At 33.3% G+C, this 19,027-nt stretch overlaps 2 protein-coding genes across 3 annotated transcripts; both read left to right on the top strand.

Annotated features, from left to right (window-relative positions):
- Positions 1 to 2,798: 2,798 nt before the first annotated feature.
- Positions 2,799 to 10,092, top strand: LOC114379657 (pumilio homolog 2-like). 2 transcript variants are annotated; one of them, XM_028338349.1, is made up of 10 exons: positions 2,799 to 2,982; positions 3,313 to 4,149; positions 5,508 to 7,036; positions 7,113 to 7,254; positions 7,340 to 7,447; positions 7,565 to 7,777; positions 7,858 to 7,968; positions 8,571 to 8,765; positions 9,178 to 9,352; positions 9,617 to 10,092. In XM_028338349.1, exons 2-10 carry the CDS (start codon positions 3,502 to 3,504, stop codon positions 9,655 to 9,657), a joined length of 3,162 nt encoding a protein of 1,053 aa, XP_028194150.1. In that variant the 5' UTR covers positions 2,799 to 2,982; positions 3,313 to 3,501; the 3' UTR covers positions 9,658 to 10,092. The 2 variants fall into 2 exon arrangements, with proteins under 2 accessions (XP_028194150.1, XP_028194149.1); XM_028338348.1 differs by having other exon boundaries at positions 2,799 to 4,149.
- Positions 10,093 to 11,961: 1,869 nt separating this feature from the next.
- LOC114379659 lies at positions 11,962 to 17,716 on the top strand. The gene is made up of 5 exons (XM_028338351.1): positions 11,962 to 12,134; positions 13,889 to 14,058; positions 15,816 to 15,999; positions 16,969 to 17,075; positions 17,171 to 17,716. Exons 1-5 carry the CDS (start codon positions 12,063 to 12,065, stop codon positions 17,250 to 17,252), a joined length of 615 nt encoding a protein of 204 aa, XP_028194152.1. The 5' UTR covers positions 11,962 to 12,062; the 3' UTR covers positions 17,253 to 17,716.
- The last annotated feature ends 1,311 nt before the right edge of the window (positions 17,717 to 19,027 follow it).

Raw genomic sequence — 19,027 nt, 5'->3', positions numbered from 1 at the left:
TTTTAGGAATATCACATTTGATGAATCTTCCTTTCCCTTTCAACATAAAAGTCCTTTGCCACCAGGATGGTTGTGTGAATTCTCTCATCTAGTTTGGACCAAGCTTGAAAAGTTTTTTATTTCTCAAACCAAAGCAAAAGTTAATCAGTTAAAAACCTAAATTGAAAGGTGTATAGAATCAAGTATCAACCTCAAAATTTCTGTTATGGATAAAAAATATCCTGGATTCCCTAACTGTAATTGGTTCTCCTTTTATGGTTGCATAACACATATGTCGTATTGGCAGATTTATTGAAAATTTTATAAATTGTCACATTGCTTGGGACTGCTATCATAGATAGGTTCATCAATAATCTTCCTCATCCCTTGGTTGGTCAAAGCAACCAACCTAGTTTTCAGCAGCAACAGGCTCTCATGGCAACTAGCAAGCCTTGATTCAACCAATTTGCAAGCCTTAATGTCTACCCCATCAACAATTGTTGATCTTGCTTGGTACCCCAATTCTAGGGCTTCCAATCATATGACTTCAGAATTAGTCAACCTTTACACAAAGTCTCAGTACAATGGTGAATAATTTGTTTAATTGGGCAACTCAGGTATTCTTGTCAAACATGTTTGCATTTCAAAAATTCTAACCTCAATCCCCATTCCCTTCAGTGTTGAATAATCTCTACATGTTCCCGGTCTATGTAAAAACCTATTAAACATTTATCAATTCTGTAAAAATTAATGGCTAGTTTTAATTATGCTTACCATTGCCATTCTCAAATGTTAACCTACCAAACAGATCCTTTTGCAACACAAGCTTAGAGACGGATTGTATGTATTTGACAACCTTTTGTCTATCTCAATGTTTTGTCACACCAAGTTTGTAAATGTGTTGGTTACGATTCTTCTTTTATTTTGTTGCATTCAAGATTGATCCATGTATAAAAAAAGAATATAAATCATGTATAGCAACAATGTGAACTCTGAGTAGTTGATTTACATTTTTAAATAAAATGTCTTTTGTTTGTGAATCATGTATGGGGAAATCTCTCCAATTGGCTTTTCAAACAATAACACCATTTATGCTAACATGGTATTAGAGGCAATGTGAATAAAAACAAGAGTTGAACACTAAGAGAGAAAATGAAAAGAAGACTTTCACTTTGATGATTGTAGTCTCGTTCAATAATTGTTTCAAAACATTTTATTTAAAAATAAAAGACAAACTAATTAGATTATTGTAGCTTCTTATTAAAAATTATTTTCAATTAAATTATATTTAGAATTTAAAAATGGAAACACTTATAAGTTATTTTTATTTAACGTTATTTATATGGTTTGTCAGTATAACTTTTCATACAACTATTAAACATCACAACCACATAATATAAATAAACAGGATAGTGTGATAATAGAGTGAATTTCTTCTAGATACTTGAGATACCTGTGTAAAAAAAGTTATTTGTACTGCATATTAAATTCTTTCTATTTTTAATTACCTTCACTATTTTAATTTTAGAGAGAAGATGTTGTGCATGACTTATATGTTATGGGCGGACAAATGATAGAGCATAGCAAAGCCAAGCGCAACACAGTGAATTGATGATATTGTATCGTAGGTTTAGGGTTTGTTACTATTGATAATAAACCATTGTTTGCATCTGTGCATGTGATTATCTCTTTAGAATTGTGATTGCTGTTGCTAAGAGAAGAAAAATATGCCAAAGAGGTGCTTATTTAGTAATAATGGTATATATTTAATTTTATAAATTAAATTCTAGAAACAAGGAAGCATGATAATAAACCTTATTTTATTAATTAAATCATAATTATATGTATCTTAAATATTATCTTGTATTTATTTTTAAACAATTTATTTACAATTTTTTAATATGAATGAGTTTAGATTTATTCTTACTATTTCAAAAAATAATAGATCTAATTTATTTTGTTTGGTTTCTTAAAATTATAAAAACAAAGTTAAAATACAATCAATTGAATTTTCTATTTTTATATACTTTTAAAACATATTCTCAAATAATTTTACCAAACAGATTCTTTTAATTTTTTCCATCTCTAATATTAATATTTTTTTTATCTAATTCTAAAAAAAATTCTTCATAACCATTTTACAGGAGTAATTTTTAAAATAATAAACCAAAATACCATAACTCTAAATCAATCAGTGTGTAATAACATACGTAAAACTAAAAAATAAGATCAAATCAAATTAAGTAAAGTAAAGGCTACTTTAATCAGTAACTTCTGTTTTGATGTACACTCGGTTACAGGACACAGTATTTCTACATCAATTGAGTATTTTGTAAAATAAAACTGAATAGCAAAAGCCTCTAATAAACTAACAATAACTATGTAAAAAAAAAATCAAACAATGTACCAAAAAAAAACTAACAATAACTGGACGAAGCAGTACTAACTACTAACCTAGTTCCATTCCATGTAATGTAAGAAAGAAGAGGCACAAATTTGACATGACCAGTGTTGCAAGTAGCCATATAAAAAGAGGGAAGTTACTAAGAAAAGTTACAAAAATAATAAAATGTGAAAATTAAAATTACCATACCGTTGATAATAACACAGCAGAAGAGCTTAACTAAACTGAAGAAAGAGGGGTAACTGGTGCGGTATTTACTGTACTTTTGGCCCATTTTACTTTTCCAGCAAATCTAATACACCGAGGTGTCAGTCGGTGACAGCTTCTTGTTTTGGAACATGGTTAAAAAAGAAAATAAAACTCCATTTTTTTTCTCTTTCTATGGTAATAGCATCAGTCGGTTATCACTTAGTCAATTATCCCTAATGTTTAGGAAATACATCAAATATTATGGATATTTCTGAGATTCATAAATAAAAATGGAAACTTTGATAGTATAACTTAAAAAAGAGAAAAAAAAAATAGATTGATTTCGCTTTGCTTCTTATCATCGTCTGTATTTAATCTTCTCCAAATGGAACAAAACCCTAAGGGTTCTTGTAAGAACCAATCGCCGCCGGATTGATTTCTCTTAATGTTTTTTTTTCTTTTTTTATTTTATCTCAGTGCACCATTCATCACTCACTTACTGTTTCTTCTTTCTCTGGCTGTTCTTTCCAACTTTAATTTTGTTCTTGTGTATATATTATCCTCTGGGTAGGAATTTCTTGTCTATAATTATGGAAACCGATTCTGGGGAACTTAGACTGAATTTCACAATCTTGTCTTTAGTTTGATTCTTGGGGTGGTTTTGTCTCGGCTTCAGAAGTGACTTGTGCAGTTTTTAAGAGAAAAGCTTAATCTTTTTTCTTCTTTTTTTCTTCTTCCAGTAACTGCAAGTTAGAATTTTCTGAAGTTGCTAATATGGGGTGTGGCTGTTTACGCTCTGGGATGGGAAAAGTTTGAGTTTTTGTGTTGTTTTCTGGATTAGGGTTTGATTTCTGGTGGTGGGTAGTAATCAGTTTCTGCTATATGAGGTTGATGATTAGTGGGTGGTGATCAAATTGAGATTTTGAAAAATGTTGTCTGAATTGGGAAGAAGACCTATGCTTGGGAGTAACGAGGGTTCTTTTGGTGATGAATTGGAGAAAGAGATAGGGATGTTACTTCGTGAGCAACGCAGACAAGAGCCTGATGATCGTGAGCGAGAGCTTAATATTTTTAGGAGTGGATCGGCGCCTCCAACTGTGGAGGGTTCTTTGAGTGCCGTTGGAGGGTTGTTTGCTGGTGGTGGTGGTGGTGGTCCTGCTACTGGTGCTCCTGCTGCCTTTTTGGAGTTTCGAGGAGCGAAGGATGTGAATGGGATTGCTTCTGAGGAAGAGCTTAGGTCTGATCCAGCGTATCTTTCATACTACTACTCCAATGTGAATTTGAATCCTAGGCTGCCACCTCCTTTGCTGTCAAAGGAGGATTGGAGATTTCAACAAAGACTTAAAGGTGGAGCTTCTGCTCTAGGTGGAATTGGAGATAGGAGGAAAGTGAACAGGACTGATGATAATGCTGGAAGATTGCTTTTTGCTACCCCACCAGGTTTTAACATGAGGAAACTAGAGAGTGAGGTGGATAATGAAAAAACAAGAGGTTCGGCCGAGTGGGGTGGTGATGGACTGATTGGTTTGCCTGGACTAGGGCTGAGCAAACAGAAGAGCTTTGCAGAATTTTTTCAGGTGGCTTGCTTCTTCTTCCATTGATTGGTTAATCAACTCAATGCTGCATCGGTTTCTATCTTTCCTGGATTGTGTGATATAGCATTTTTGTGTTTTCATTTCATCTGTGACCTATGACTAATTGATGCATATGTTGTGAGGTTGCATATGTTCTTTGGGCGTTTTATTTTTTGCTAAGTATTAATTTTTTGTTCTGATGTGTGGCATTGTTCCAAGGTTTTGATTAATGATTGTAATTCTTCTTGAGGAAAGTTTTGTTTCATGAAATGCTTAATGATGACAATTTTGTGAGTTCATCAGAATTTTTTATTTTTAATTTTTCCTATACTTCTGACAGTATCCTTCTAATTTCATACTGGCTCTATAATTTGTGTACTGATTGTTTAGTTACATCTAGTTGATTTGTTGCATTCACCATAAAATCTTTTAGGCACATTATAGCTTTTCAAACCCCATTTGTGTTTAATTTTATAATATTAGAGTATACATACAGTACATTTGTATACTATTATCATACTGTAGTGCATACATTGGGCATCCTTTACTGTATACTGTAGTACTATATTGTCAACTGTAGCATGTGGCAGTCTGGGGTTGTGATACTCTCCATTCTCCAGCCAATTGATTACTGGATGACATCATAGCCATTAAAATATTTAATTTTTTCTATATAATATAATAAATATAGCATTTTAATAGAAGAGACGGTTAGATTTTTCACTGTATCCACTGCAGGGAATTTTTCCACTGCGAAGGATTCATGCCCATCAGTCTATTAGTTCAGCTAACAGATTTTGTAACTACTTTTTGTTTCTGTTATAGATGAATTAATACAGGATCTGTTCAACCAAATTAACTCAGATACAACGCTCTTCACAGTTCACTACATATTCAAAGTTGTAGTCAGAATACAGTGTGTCATTCATTTTATATCTTAAAATCAGAATTTGGTTCATGATTTGTCCAAGAAATTCATTCCAGGATTCAGTTCATGCTTCTGCACCAGTTACATTTTCTCACTCAATTTCAATCAAACCTGAACACATATAGATTGGCTTTACACTGTTTTGAAGAATTTTATATACCTCACAATCTAGAAGCGGAGTAAATGTTGATTTTGATCTTGCAATCTGTGTTTTTTTGCTATATCTTTGAATATATCGTATCTTCAGACTATTATTTGTTTGTCTTTGCATTTTGAAATTTTTCTTGTAGCAATATTTATTTTTCTTGCTACTATCAATTCTTGACATTTCTGTAGTGAATTTAGCATATATTTGCTTTGATCTTTTCCTTAGGTTCCTTTATTTTCGTATCCTTTTCTTTCTGCCCATCATTTACAACCAGTAATTGTGCAGGATGATTTGGGGCATAATACCTCTATCACACGCCTTCCTTCTCGCCCAGCCAGTCGTAATGCATTTGATGAAAATGATATCATTAGTTCTGCTGAACCAGAGTTGGCTCATGTACGTCATGAGTCCACTCCCACTGATGCACTAAGGTCAGGATCAAATGTTCAAGGATCATCTGCAGCCCAAAATGTTGGCTTACCAGCTTCATATTCTTATGCTGCTGCAGTAGGATCTTCCTTGTCAAGAAGCACTACTCCTGATCCACAACTTATTGCTAGGGCTCCCAGTCCCTGCATCACTCCCATTGGTGGCGGCAGAGCCATTGCTTCTGACAAGAGAGCTATTGCCAATCCAGATGCATTTAATGGTGTTTCATCTGGCATCAATGAGTCAGCAGATCTTGTGGCTGCATTATCAGTGATGAACTTGTCAGCAGATGATGTGTTAGATGGTGAAAACCATTTCCCATCACAAGTTGAATCAGATGTAGATAGTCATCAGAGATATCTTTTTGGTAGGCAAGGTGGTCAGGATCATGGGAAGCAACAGGCTTATTTAAAGAAATCTGAATCAGCACACTTGCAAAATTCAAGTAAGAGCAGCAGGAGTGGATCAGGTCTCAACAATCCATCCTTGGATAGGCAGGTTGAGCTACAAAAGTCTACTGTTCCTTCCAATAACTCATACTTCAAAGGATCGCCTACCTCCCATTTTAGTGGAGGAGGAAGTATGCCACCTCAGTACCAGCCTTTAGATGGTACAAATTCATCATTTACTAACTATGGTATGAGTGGCTATGCTGGAAATCCAGCATTGGCATCCTTGATGACTAACCAACTAGGCACTGGTAATCTGCCACCCTTGTTTCAAAATGTTGCTGCGGCATCAGCAATGGCTGCCCCTGGAATGGACTCGAGAATTCTTGGATGTGGTTTGGCTTCTGGAACTGCTGCTCCATCTGAAGTGCATAATCTTGGTAGGATGGGAAATCAAATTCAAGGCAGTGCTCTTCAGGCTCCTTTTGTCGATCCCATGTATCTTCAGTACCTGAGGACATCTGAGTTTGCTGCAGCACAACTTGCTGCTCTCAATGACCCCTCTGTGGACAGGAACTACTTGGGCAATTCATACATGAATTTGCTTGAGCTCCAGAAAGCTTATCTTGGGTCTGTCCTCTCACCTCAGAAATCCCAATACAATGTACCGCCGGGTGGTAAATCAGGCAGCTTCACTCCTCATGGTTATTATGGAAATCCTGCATATGGTGCTGGGTTGTCTTACCCAGGAAGTCCTATGGCAAACTCTGTTGTGTCCACTTCTCCAGTTGGATCTGGAAGTCCTGTTAGGCACAATGAACTGAATATGCATTTTGCTTCTGGAATGAGGAATTTAGCTGGGGTCATGGGACCTTGGCATGTAGATAATGAGAACATTGATGAAAGTTTTGCTTCTTCTCTGTTGGAAGAGTTTAAAAGCAATAAAACGAAGTGTTTTGAGCTGTCTGAAATTGCTGGTCATGTTGTTGAATTCAGGTATATTTTTTGCTATTGTTCATTTTATGCTGCCACACTGAAGAATCAAATTTGATTATTTTATTATCATTGGCAGTGCGGATCAATACGGGAGTCGATTTATTCAACAAAAGCTTGAAACAGCTACTACAGAAGAAAAAAACATGGTTTATCTGGAAATCATGCCACATGCCCTTGCTTTGATGACTGATGTCTTTGGTAATTATGTGGTTCAAAAGGTAATCATTACTCTTTCAATTTATTATTTTCTTTCATGAATCTTGCGTGAGCAATAGTTGGTAATGCTGTAATGGTATATTGCAGTTTTTTGAGCATGGACTTGCATCCCAGAGAAGAGAATTAGCCAACAAACTTCTTGGCCATGTTCTGACACTTAGCCTTCAAATGTATGGTTGCCGTGTCATCCAGAAGGTATGGACAATATAAGGTGCTGGTGGCATTAGCTGATATGTATAATATTTGACTCTGTAATTTTCTGAATGTCTTATCATTTTTCTTTTTTTCTTTCCATTATGTATTCCTCTTTAGGCCATCGAAGTTGTTGATCTGGATCAGAAGATAGAGATGGTTCAAGAGCTTGATGGTAATGTTATGCGCTGTGTACGTGATCAGAATGGTAATCATGTCATTCAGAAGTGTATTGAATGTGTCCCTGAAGATGCAATCCACTTTATTGTGTCAACATTTTTTGATCAAGTTGTGACACTCTCAACCCATCCATATGGTTGCCGGGTGATACAGGTAAGTTCTCTTCACTGCTTATGTTACTCTTATAATGTACCTTAGATCATTTGTCATATAAAATACGTTCTACGCGACAGCGAGTGCTGGAACACTGCAAAGACCCTACAACACAACAGAAAGTTATGGATGAAATTTTAGGAGCAGTTAGCATGTTAGCTCAGGATCAGTATGGCAACTACGTTGTTCAGGTTTATAATTTTTTCTGACTGCATTATTTGGGCTTCTTTCTTATTGTCATAGAGCTGGAAGCATGCTTTTATGGTTCTCACATTTTTTTGTTTTACTTCAGAAGGATTTTCTGCAGCTGCAAGCCTGCTAGCAATGTTTTTTGAAGTTACTCTCCTTTATATTGAAGTTTTTTTTTTGCTGCAAATTTGTTAATTGACAATAAAATATGAATGTCTTTTCCTTTGGCCTGCATCTAATCTTTAGATGTAATGTCCTTATCAATACCTGATATCATGAAACCTTTCAACTAGAAACTTACTTTTCTTGTTTATGATTTTCAACTGAATTTATTGTTAATGTCTTTGGAATACATGTAATGCTTAAGTGACAATTGTTAGTATTTATAATTCTTTATTTTTAATAAACTGTTATTATAGCCTCTTGCCCTATTTGCTTTTTGCTTTTAACATGCCATCCAAGGTTGGTTCTCTCTCACATGTGATACAGGCTTTTGGTCCCAACTCTCTACTTCCCTAATATCCTTTACCTCCTAAATGTGAAATTGTTTGCTGTACATGTGGCTTGATCTCTTGCTTTTGGTTTCTTCTCTCCTTGATAACAGCATGTGCTGGAACATGGGAAGCCTCATGAGCGTTCTTCTATAATAAAGGAATTAGCAGACAAGATAGTGCAAATGAGTCAACAGAAGTTTGCCTCCAATGTTGTGGAGAAATGTTTGACCTTTGGAGGTCCTTCTGAACGCCAATTACTAGTGAGTCAGATGCTTGGCACCACAGATGAAAACGAACCTCTTCAGGTTTGTTGAAGTTTCTCTTCCTAATATATGCCTCTCCCTCTCTTTTATTTGAGACAAATTAGAAGGCAATGTTAATATTCGTTGTTAGGCCCACTGTAGCCTACTTTTAGGTTCAATACCATCATAAATGATCAGTAATGATCTTCATGATTCCCAATGCGATCGCATGAACTCAACTTACAACATCTATAGTATTTATTTTCGTCCAACATCTTCATGTGATTGAACAGAACAATTTTCATATTTCCAGTCTTGAACTTTGATCGATAGAAATGTTATTTGCCAGTGTTGTGAATGCTTTAGTTAACTTTCACAACCTGTAAAAAATAGATCTTGGTTTGCCACTTGTTTAAAGAGGCCCTTCCCTCCTCCCCAGTTTCTCGAAATGATAAATCAGATTCCTTATATACAGGCGATGATGAAAGATCAATTTGCAAATTACGTTGTACAAAAGGTGCTGGAAACTTGTGATGATCAACAGCGCGAGCTGATTCTTTCCCGAATTAAGGTTCATTTGAATGCATTGAAAAAGTACACCTATGGAAAGCACATTGTCTCTCGTGTAGAAAAACTTGTTGCAGCTGGAGGTACATGTTCCGTGTCATTCCTAAATTTGTATTCTGACACATTTTTATTTTTCACCATCCATGTGTGCATTAGGAGCAATTTCATTGATAGCATGCTCCTACATGATAAATGCATTACACGAGATACATGCATGGAAACCAAGCCATTCTGCTGCTTCTAATTGTGTCATTATGATATGCACATTTAATTTCAAGCTTATGGTTATCATATGTGAAGTTATTTATGATATATATTTTATGAACCGGTCATGTAATTTATTGCAGAAAGGAGAATTGCGGCTCAGGCTCCTCCTCAACCTGCTTAGGTGCTTAGAAAATAATCTTGTACAGCTAACTGAGGCTAGTGTGCCGCTTCTTCTTCCTCTTTCTCTCCCAGATCAAGAGGTTATGTAGCGAATTGGAAATAAAGTGTTCGGTTGTACTGCAAAACTGTACATTTTGTAGCTTTAAGTTTATACAAAGAATTTAAGCGAGAAATGAGGCTCATCAGATGTTTTAATGCACCTGATGCCCCCTGCAGAGGAGATAAAATGAAATGACTATACAAGCCTTTTTATGGTGTAAAGATTATAAAATGGTGAGGTAGTTTATAAGTTGACCTGACTGTACAAAATGATGGCATGTGGAGGTCTGTTCTTGTTTAGACGAGGCCAGTTTTTCTTCTTTTTCTTTTAATCATGTATGGTTATTGACTTTGTTTCCCCCTTTCAAGAGTATAATTTTTCTTGCAAGTTTCCACATCCTTTTATTCTGTGATATTGATGAATGTTTAATAAGTCATTACCATGTTTCTCAAGTATTTTTAACAAGAAGTTCAATTTCCTAGTCTTTTGAATGGAAAGAACTTTGACGGGAGGAACAAAATCTACTTTGTCGAAATTTAGTCGCGTGAATTTTGTTTGAGATATTTTACTTTCAGAAAAAAAAAAATATGTAAGTCATCGTTAAATATGTTTTTATTCAATCATGTCTAAAAAGGGAAAAGAACCACGCGACATAGGCAAGAAATGAGTGCTATAAAATGTTAGTAAAAGTATTTAGGATAGGTTTGATTATGTTGAAGAGAAAAGAATGGAAGATAAATGTGAAAAAATATTTGTATTAAACTAGAGAAAAAGAGGTGTGAAATTTACATTATTTTTTTAAAAAAATTCAATTATTTTCCTACAATCAAATCACTCCTTAAAGTTCTTTTAAACATACTGTGTTTTTAACGTTCATTTTTATAGCTCCTTTTTTAATCAAAAGATAAAATTTAAGTGCAACTTTTATATTCTTTTGATGACTGGTGTAAACTTTTAATTAAAGTTAGAGTTTCTCTTCAATAATTAGTATTGGTTTTTGTTGTGCCGGCAAATGCAGTTTTAGTTTTAGTTGAAAAATGTTATGTTGTTTTAAATTAAATTAATTTGACTCCATTCTGTGGCTTAGATGTCAGTGATTGTAGTTTTTTTTATTACATATAAAAAGTAGATTTGGTTTAGGAGGTTTAGCTGATTCGCGCACACACTTCACAACTCTCTTATTTCTAATTCATTATTCTTTCAACACAAACACATTATGTTAATACGCCTTTCTTTGTTCCTAAACCCAGAAACACCAACGACACACACTCCTTCTTTGAGTTTCTTACACGCTTAACTCAAACCAACCCATCCATATTAGCCACAAAAACTATAAACTAGCTTTCTACTACCATTTAGCAAACAAGGAACAAGCTTGAAATAACTATGTCTATTTTTCGTACTCTTTTTTTTCACGGTATGGGGGGAGTGGGATTTTAATTCTATGATCATTTTGCATGGTTTCATGGGATTGATTCCAAATCAATTAGGGTGTCTTTGATTTGCACTATTATATAAGACAAAGAGAATAATATAAGAAAATTAATTGAGTTATAAAGAGAATTTTTTATTATGTATATTTTTTATGAACGATAGCAACGGAAGCAAAATAATATATAATTTACTAAAATATTTTTTAAAAATTAATTATCTTAATATAATTTATATTATTATTATATATTACGTAAATTTAAAATATAAAATATATACAAGTAAGTTAATTAGTACATAATAAAATTGTTATAATTAGTAGATAATGTGAATTTAAATTTATCTTCATTTTTATATATAAGAATTAGTAACTCATATCTTTTAAAAAAATAATTAATTTAATTAATCACATAATATTTGTCAATTATTTATATTTTTCTTTTAAGATTATTCTTTATTTTTTTCCACTTAATTGCTTCTCACCAAAGTGTAATTTTTATGTATATTTCAACTTTTTTACAACTTAATATTTCTAACATTTTTCATGTGTTAAATAATCAAAATTCTTTGTTCTACTATGGTGCATAAAAAATAACATTATATATTAAACTAAAATAAATATATTTCTTATAAGATAAAATATATTTTTAATCTCTAAATTATTCATGGTTTTTATTTTTAATTCTTCAATTAAATGTTGATCGATCTAGGTCCTTCAATTATTGTTTGATTTTCATTTTTTTTATCGCTGTCATTAATGTGTCAATCAATTTGTAACAATTTTTTTTTTCTTTTTCTGACCACCAGAAGTTGTTTTCATATGCAAAAGCGTAATAAGAAATAACGAGAGAAAAATTCTGGGGTTTAGAGGAGAAAAGGGGAGAAAGGGTGGGTATTGCTTCACACAAACACAACAGTGTCTGCTGCACCTTGCAATGGTTTCGCTATCAACATGGTTTCGCTACATTGCCCACAAGCTCGAATACTCCTTCTCCCTCAGCTGGAAGGTTCTTCTTCCCTTCCTCTACTCTCTCACCCTTTTTTCTTCTTTAAATTCAACTATTTATGGGTTGGTTTTTTATTATAATTTTATTCTTCCTGATAATTGTCAATGGTAGTCATTTATATTTGTTGTAAAGTTTTCTTACTTTTAATTTGCGCGATTCCTTCTTAATAAAAGAAAAATAGAAAGCGGTGTGCTTGTTGTTACCCTTGTTTATTATTTGGTGGAGAAATTTCATTTGTGGGAATATCTGGATTTTATGAAGAGGGAAAGAGATTAGAAGTGAAATTGAAATTTTCTTGGCTGTCAAATGCTATGGTGTTCTGCATAGTGTGTTCGTAATGTTTTCATTTAGGTTCTGGTTTTTAATGTTTTAAGTCTAGTGGCAGATCATGCTCGATGGTCGTGTTAGAGGATTTTGGAACTGTTTGTAACAGAAAAGATTTGGAATGAAATGTGATGCCTCTTATTGATTCTCAATCTGATATATATACAGGTAGTTTACAAACAGCTCTAACATTCCAAAATTAGTTTCCTCAATTTATGATATTTACTCCTAAACTTATGCTATGTATCCCTAAATATAAGATATGTACAGCTGGTTGCATGATATGTGGGATTAATAGTATCTCCATGATATTATGGGCAAGATAACGCTAAGAGGTTGTTTCTTTGTGTTGTTATGGAGATCATCACTTGTAAATGAATGTGAGTCTGTGTGGGTGTGGTGATAGAATTTCTCATTTGGAACAGACGAGTACGTTCCAAGAACGATGTTTTTTTGTGATTGTTAGTGGAATTAATGATTGCAAGTACATTTAAAACTGTTTATTTTTCTGTTTAAGTGTTCAGCATGGTAATGATGATGAGAAAGTTCTGTAATTTGGGTCTAAGGTGAGATCCTTCTGATAATTGTTCTAATAACTTGTCTTGTTTATTTACAATGAGATCTTTGCTCTTAGTTCATTCAAAAGTTCTTACTCAACATGAGACCTTGTTGAATTCTTTGTCAAAAGGCACTCTAGCTTGTATGTTAAATAGATCTGGGGAAAAAAGGTTAATGAATGGAAAAAAAATTGCTTGTCCTCAAATCAGGAGCTGTGTAGTTTGAAATAAATCATATTTGGTTTTCTCGTAGCAATAGAATGGTGGCTGAAATATTTAAGCGAGAAATTTAACTTTTATTTGTTACAACAAAGTGAACAAGTGGTTGTTTGGATAAACTTATGAGGAAGGAAAAATGAAATAAGCTTCCTCATAAGCTAAATTTAGCTCATGCATAAGTTAAAAATAAGTTTTTAGGGAAGCAAATATGAGAGAGCTTCTACAAATTAGTTGATGCATAAGCTAATTTTTCCTTCCTATTTTCTTCTCCTATTAGTGCTTATGAGAAGTTTATCCAACAGGTCCTAAGTTTAACTGTATGTCTAAAGTGCCTTGGATAAGAAGAAATCATAATCTTTCAAACACCTTTTGTTTTATTTATTTTTTTGCCTTACATTGGTTATTGTTCATAATTGTTGGAGGGCATGTGATTTCCAAGATTACGCTTTTATCTTGAAAAGGCTAATCTATTGGTTGTTAATCATTTCATCCTAAACAATGACATTTATAGGAATATTTTTCCTTGTAGTTTAATTTCAACAACTGTGCCAGTGCAAGGTTTTCCTGTTTTCTGTAGCTGTTTATCACATTGTTAGCACTTACAAATCCCCTCCTTTGAAATGATTTTTATTATTCAATGTTTAATGTGAACAGAACTACAAAGGAGGTCAAATTACAGACAGAGAGGTACGTGATGTTGTTTGGAAAAACTTCTTTCAAGGAAAGCTGACGTACTTGCACTGGAATAAAGGAGAGGAGATGGCCCCTACTATTGATGGAAAAGCAGTAACTCTTGTTCGGAAATTACCAGTTGTAGACCCAACGTAATTTCACACACTCCTTTTGTGCAAATCTATTGACTGTTATTGTTAGTTGTTTGGTATGGGCCTTCTAAAGCTAGAGATTCAATATACATGCTTTACATAAAAGCTTCTATTTGCTTTATATTTCTTTTTTATACTCTCGCCGTGCTGTATCTTCTTGGATAGCTGGGCAACCCTTGCTTACAAACTCTTTCAGTCACTTATTTTCTTTTCAATGTCTGTTGAGATAGATCCCACTTTTTTTACATCTGGCCCATCATATATTTGTCGTAGTGAACTCTTGAAAAACTTTTTTCTTGTTAAATTATAGTTTACCCATTGTCACTATTGAACATCTGTGTAACACAATTTAAGTCTACCCACTTTATCTTGACAACATTAAATAGCACATCATTTTGGTGCCATAGCCATCCAAAATAGCAGAATGGCATAGACATAGATATTTAATCATTGAAAGGGAAAATATATATAGAGGTTGAGTCTGTTTTGATCTTTAAGCAGTTTTTAATAATAAAAAAATGAAAATGAGGTAGGACTAATTTTGGTTTGTACCATTCTCATTTGCCCCAACTTCTTCATTTAATTTTGGCACATATAATACATATGATGATTGTAGAAAGAGAGATATTTGCAGAAAAATTTTCATTCACGTTGAATAGTTACAATACTAAGTGTTCATATATACATACTTACAACTACCCATAAATGTTAACAAAGATATTATAATTCTCATAGTTATGTGTGTGAGATGCTGTGTCCATGTTCTACATTTTAAAATTTAATCCTTGGCGCTATCAAGAGTAAAATTCTCATAATTTTCATACTTACAACTACCACAATTAAGAGCAGCTTTCCAACAATGAGCCTTGGTGCAACATTAAGTGTAGCTTCCTTGTAAACCTGGTTGTCAGGTTCTTGTGAAAATAGTCTTCTCGCTCACAGTATAAAAAATGGATTTCGTGCATCAACTCTCCATAGACCCTACAATTGTGGGTGGGGCCACTCTAGTCAGTAACTTGAACGCTGTGAGGAATGCTAAAATGTTCAGATCCCATTTTGAGTTCAGATAATGGTTTCTTGTAAATAAGTGGCCCATGCAGATTAGTGTCAGAGACTGTTTCTGTTCAAATGATTTCTCTTAAATGGTTGGGCAAATATATGATAAATGAGTCTAGAGTTTGTGACTGACTGTATTTTTTTGTTGTAACATGAACTTCATAAATTTGACTATTTAAGTTGGTAGGATTGTATTTGACTCTTTGTAAAGATATTAAAATTCTTTTATTTTCCAGCGTTCATCAGTTTTGTAGTTGAAATTCAGAACTGGTTCTTACCTGTGAGTCTGTGACATATCTTAAATATGGTAAAATTCTAGTTCAGAGCCATGGTTGGTTTTGGCAAATGTTATGTATAAAACTATAAATTAGCTGCCCTTCAGTGGTGTGAGAAACTTCATGCTCATCATGTGCAGTGGTTGAGTATTATTTCAATTTTTTTTATTTTGTTATTACGTTGAAGCTTATGGATGGTATGAGTTGTGACTTGTGATCACCCTCTTCCGAAAAACAAAAAAGATTGACAACTGACTGGCAGTTTAAAAGATGTTGAAATTAGGTCTTCCTCCATTTGTTTTTGTTATTCTTTGAGTTCCACAAAAGTTGGAGATTGACTGATGATTGACCTTTCCATCTGGAGCTTATTAATTAGTGTATTATCATCTCCATTTTTTGTTATTGATAGTCTGGGTTCTTTGACAGGCGTGTTTTTGTAGGAGATGTTGTGGTTGTGAAGGACCCTGAGAAGCCAGATAACTACCTACTCAGAAGATTAACTGCAGTTGAAGGCTATGAAATGGTTTCTACTGATGAAAAGGATGAAGCCTTTGTTCTCGAGAAGGATCAATGCTGGGTAGTGGCTGAAAATGAAAAATTGAAAGCCAAGGTAAAAGCTGCCTAACTTTTCTATCCCTAGGTGGATCATTATGCACCTCTGCCACAAGTTGAACACTATTATTGTATTAATGTCATAGTAAAAGTTTTAGATTAAAACATCATTTATCAAGCAATGAGTTATCATTGATATGCAAGTATTCAAGTTGATCACATACTCTTAGTCATTTAAATTTTCTGAAATTAGTGTGTAAGATTAATTTGATAACTAGATTGTGACAGAAAAATGATAAATAGATTCTCAATAGATTGATTGGTTAAAATAATTTTATATGATGAGTTAGTAGAGGTGACTTCACCTACTGAGATAAGACTTCTGTTGTTTGTTGTTGACTTAGTGGAGTGTAAGCCAATACTTACACTTTTGTCAACAAATCTGACATTATTGACTGGATCCGGAAACAGCGGTAAAGTTGTGCCTTGGTGACTTGTTGGTCATGGGTTCGAATCCGGAAACAGCCTCTTTGCATATGCAAGGGTAAGGCTGCGTACAACATCCCTCCCCCATACCTTCGCATAGCGAAGAGCCTCTGGGCAATGGGGTACAAAAAAAAAAAAAAAAAAAAAAAAAACCAAAATTGCTCATTCCTAAACAATAACCGTGGTTGTAACCTGAAGGAAAAACAAAAAAACACCTCTAAAAGAAGAAAAAGAAATCACCCTCTAATGATTTTTAGTGTGAGACTTTCAATATTTGATTACTTTCTATGTAGCACTGTATGGTTAAGTGAGAACTGAGGATATAATTAATTAGAACCTCATATATTTGCTCCGTATTCCTTGACACCTTCTTACAGCTTTGGAATCTTGTAAGTAACCAATTATCTTTAAACTTCAAAGTGAATGTTTCCACAAAGGCTAGTAAATCTTCTGTAATATTTTTGCTATGCTTTTCCCTCCTCAATTGCTTGTAGAACACTAGGAACAATTCATTGTTTAATGCTCCCAACCCAAATGGCAGGAAGCGAAGGATAGCCGAACATTTGGTCCAGTTCAGATGACAGACATTGTAGGCAGAGTCATATATTGCCTGCGAAGTGCTGTAGACCATGGCCGGGTACAAAACAGGTGAACTAAATTTCTTGGGCTAACTAAATTATCATGCACAAAAAATGGGGATGCTCTTTTGAATTGATTGTTGATATATTTTACCCCTTCACCAGTTATTTCGGCATGCGAAAGGATACACCAGTGCTGGAAGTGGAACTTGATGTTGATGAGATGGCAAAGAGTCACAAAGCCTGAAACATTTGTCCCGAGAAACACTAACTAGTTTGCTTTACGCATGCCTTAGTTTCTTCTTGTGGATTTTCCTTGAAGCACAGATTGAATAATAAAAAATATGATTTTTAAATTGTTGCAATGGGATGATGGTGTTATGTGGATGTCCTCTGCATGCTAGGCAATTGGCTAGCTCTTCCCAAGCAGAAATTGGAAGCGGTCTGTGTTAAAGCTTGAGTTCGACATTATTGTATGCTAAGTTCTAGCAAGGACTCCTCTGCCCTTTGTTCTATTCATATTTGGCTGTAAAATTGACCGAGTTTTGGTCATTTTTGTTAATAGTCGAGGATGATAGAAAAAAAGGCTGCATTGTTAGAAATAATAGTTTCAGATATTTTCATTTTATGAAGACCTAGTGCCTCGACTGAGTGTTCACTTCTTGCCAATTTGTCTTTCTAGGGAACAATCGTTGATATCTGTTCTCTTTAGTCAGTTGAGTGAAAAAGAACGTTTAAGTGAAACTTACCTGGATCACACACTCACAATCGTTTAAGTCAATTTATGGTTAATGACCTGCATTAACATGATGCTTGCAAAGGTGGAATTGATTTCTTGGATCCTCTGTTGAGACTATAGATTATCACTTCACAGACGTTTATGGTAATTGGTAAAATTCCAGCGTAATAAAAAAAAAATACTCATTTTTTTATCCACACTTCTTGAAATTAAGACAATTTTTTATTTATCATTTTCTAATACGCAAAGTGCTCTAATAAATATTTTTTAAATTAATTATTTTTCTTTATGATATTTTCCTTTTTTATTTATATCTTAAAAACAATATTTTTTAATTTATACATGTATATAATTTTAAAAAAGTTGTCACCTATGCTCAATTTTACTTTTTTATATTAAACTTTGTTCTTTCTGTTCTCAAATATAAACTGATCCAATGTGTTTTTTCTTTAAATTTAAGTTTATTATTTTGAGTTACTTATAAATTCAGTATTTTTTTTCTTTTAAAAGTCATACCTTTCATTTTTTTCATTTTGAAATTTTAATTGCTTCAGATTAGTTATGTGCATATATATATATATATATATATGATTTTATATATTTTATTTTAACAAAGTAAACCTTTAATTGATATTTTAAAACTATATGCAATGTGTTATGTTATTTGAGTAAAATTGAACTTTAAAATTTACTCATAACTAACAAAACTTAAATAACTCATGATTAATACTCTAGTTTTGTTTATAACACATTAAATTAAAGAGGATCAAGTAAAGAGGTTTGGGTCTTCCAAATCAAACTCTAACTCTAGTGCTTAAATTATCAACAACTTTGAGGTAAATTCCTATGTTTTTATATTATACATTATAATGATCTTTTTACATTTTTAATTTTTTTCTTAACCGTAACTAATAAGATTTTATATTCATTCATTTCAGTGAAGTTTTGGGGTGAAGTAAATCCCAAAAAAAGTCACAAAACTACAAATAGTTCAACAACTGATTCAAAATATTTACAACAATAAAAATCATGCTCAAACAAATTCTAAAGAGGTTGACCATGTCAAACATCCAGTAATGAGATGTTTTTTTTTCTTTTTTATTGATAGGTTTCTTATATAGTATGTGACAAAACGGTATTTTTATAGTGTTTAATTTTATATGAATAAAATCATTTTTAATTTTTATGCTCTTACAGTGAACATGATGAGATGAAAGATGTAAAAAAAATATAGATGATTTTCGTGAATTGGTGTTAAATTTAACAACACATGTAACTATTGG

The sequence above is a fragment of the Glycine soja genome, chromosome 12 (genome assembly GCF_004193775.1).
Source record: "Glycine soja cultivar W05 chromosome 12, ASM419377v2, whole genome shotgun sequence".
Lineage (NCBI taxonomy): Eukaryota > Viridiplantae > Streptophyta > Magnoliopsida > Fabales > Fabaceae > Glycine > Glycine soja.
This window is presented reverse-complemented; position numbering and strand designations above follow the sequence as displayed.

Coding starts and splice junctions, on each gene's coding strand:
- LOC114379657 (XM_028338349.1), top strand. CDS start 3,502: ATGTTGTCTGAATTGGGAAGAAGACCTATGCTTGGGAGTAACGAGGGT. Junction 7,969..8,570: donor ATGGCAACTACGTTGTTCAG/GTTTATAATTTT, acceptor CCTTGATAACAG/CATGTGCTGGAACATGGGAA. Junction 8,766..9,177: donor ATGAAAACGAACCTCTTCAG/GTTTGTTGAAGT, acceptor CCTTATATACAG/GCGATGATGAAAGATCAATT.
- LOC114379659 (XM_028338351.1), top strand. CDS start 12,063: ATGGTTTCGCTATCAACATGGTTTCGCTACATTGCCCACAAGCTCGAA. Junction 16,000..16,968: donor ATGAAAAATTGAAAGCCAAG/GTAAAAGCTGCC, acceptor CCCAAATGGCAG/GAAGCGAAGGATAGCCGAAC. Junction 17,076..17,170: donor CATGGCCGGGTACAAAACAG/GTGAACTAAATT, acceptor CCCCTTCACCAG/TTATTTCGGCATGCGAAAGG.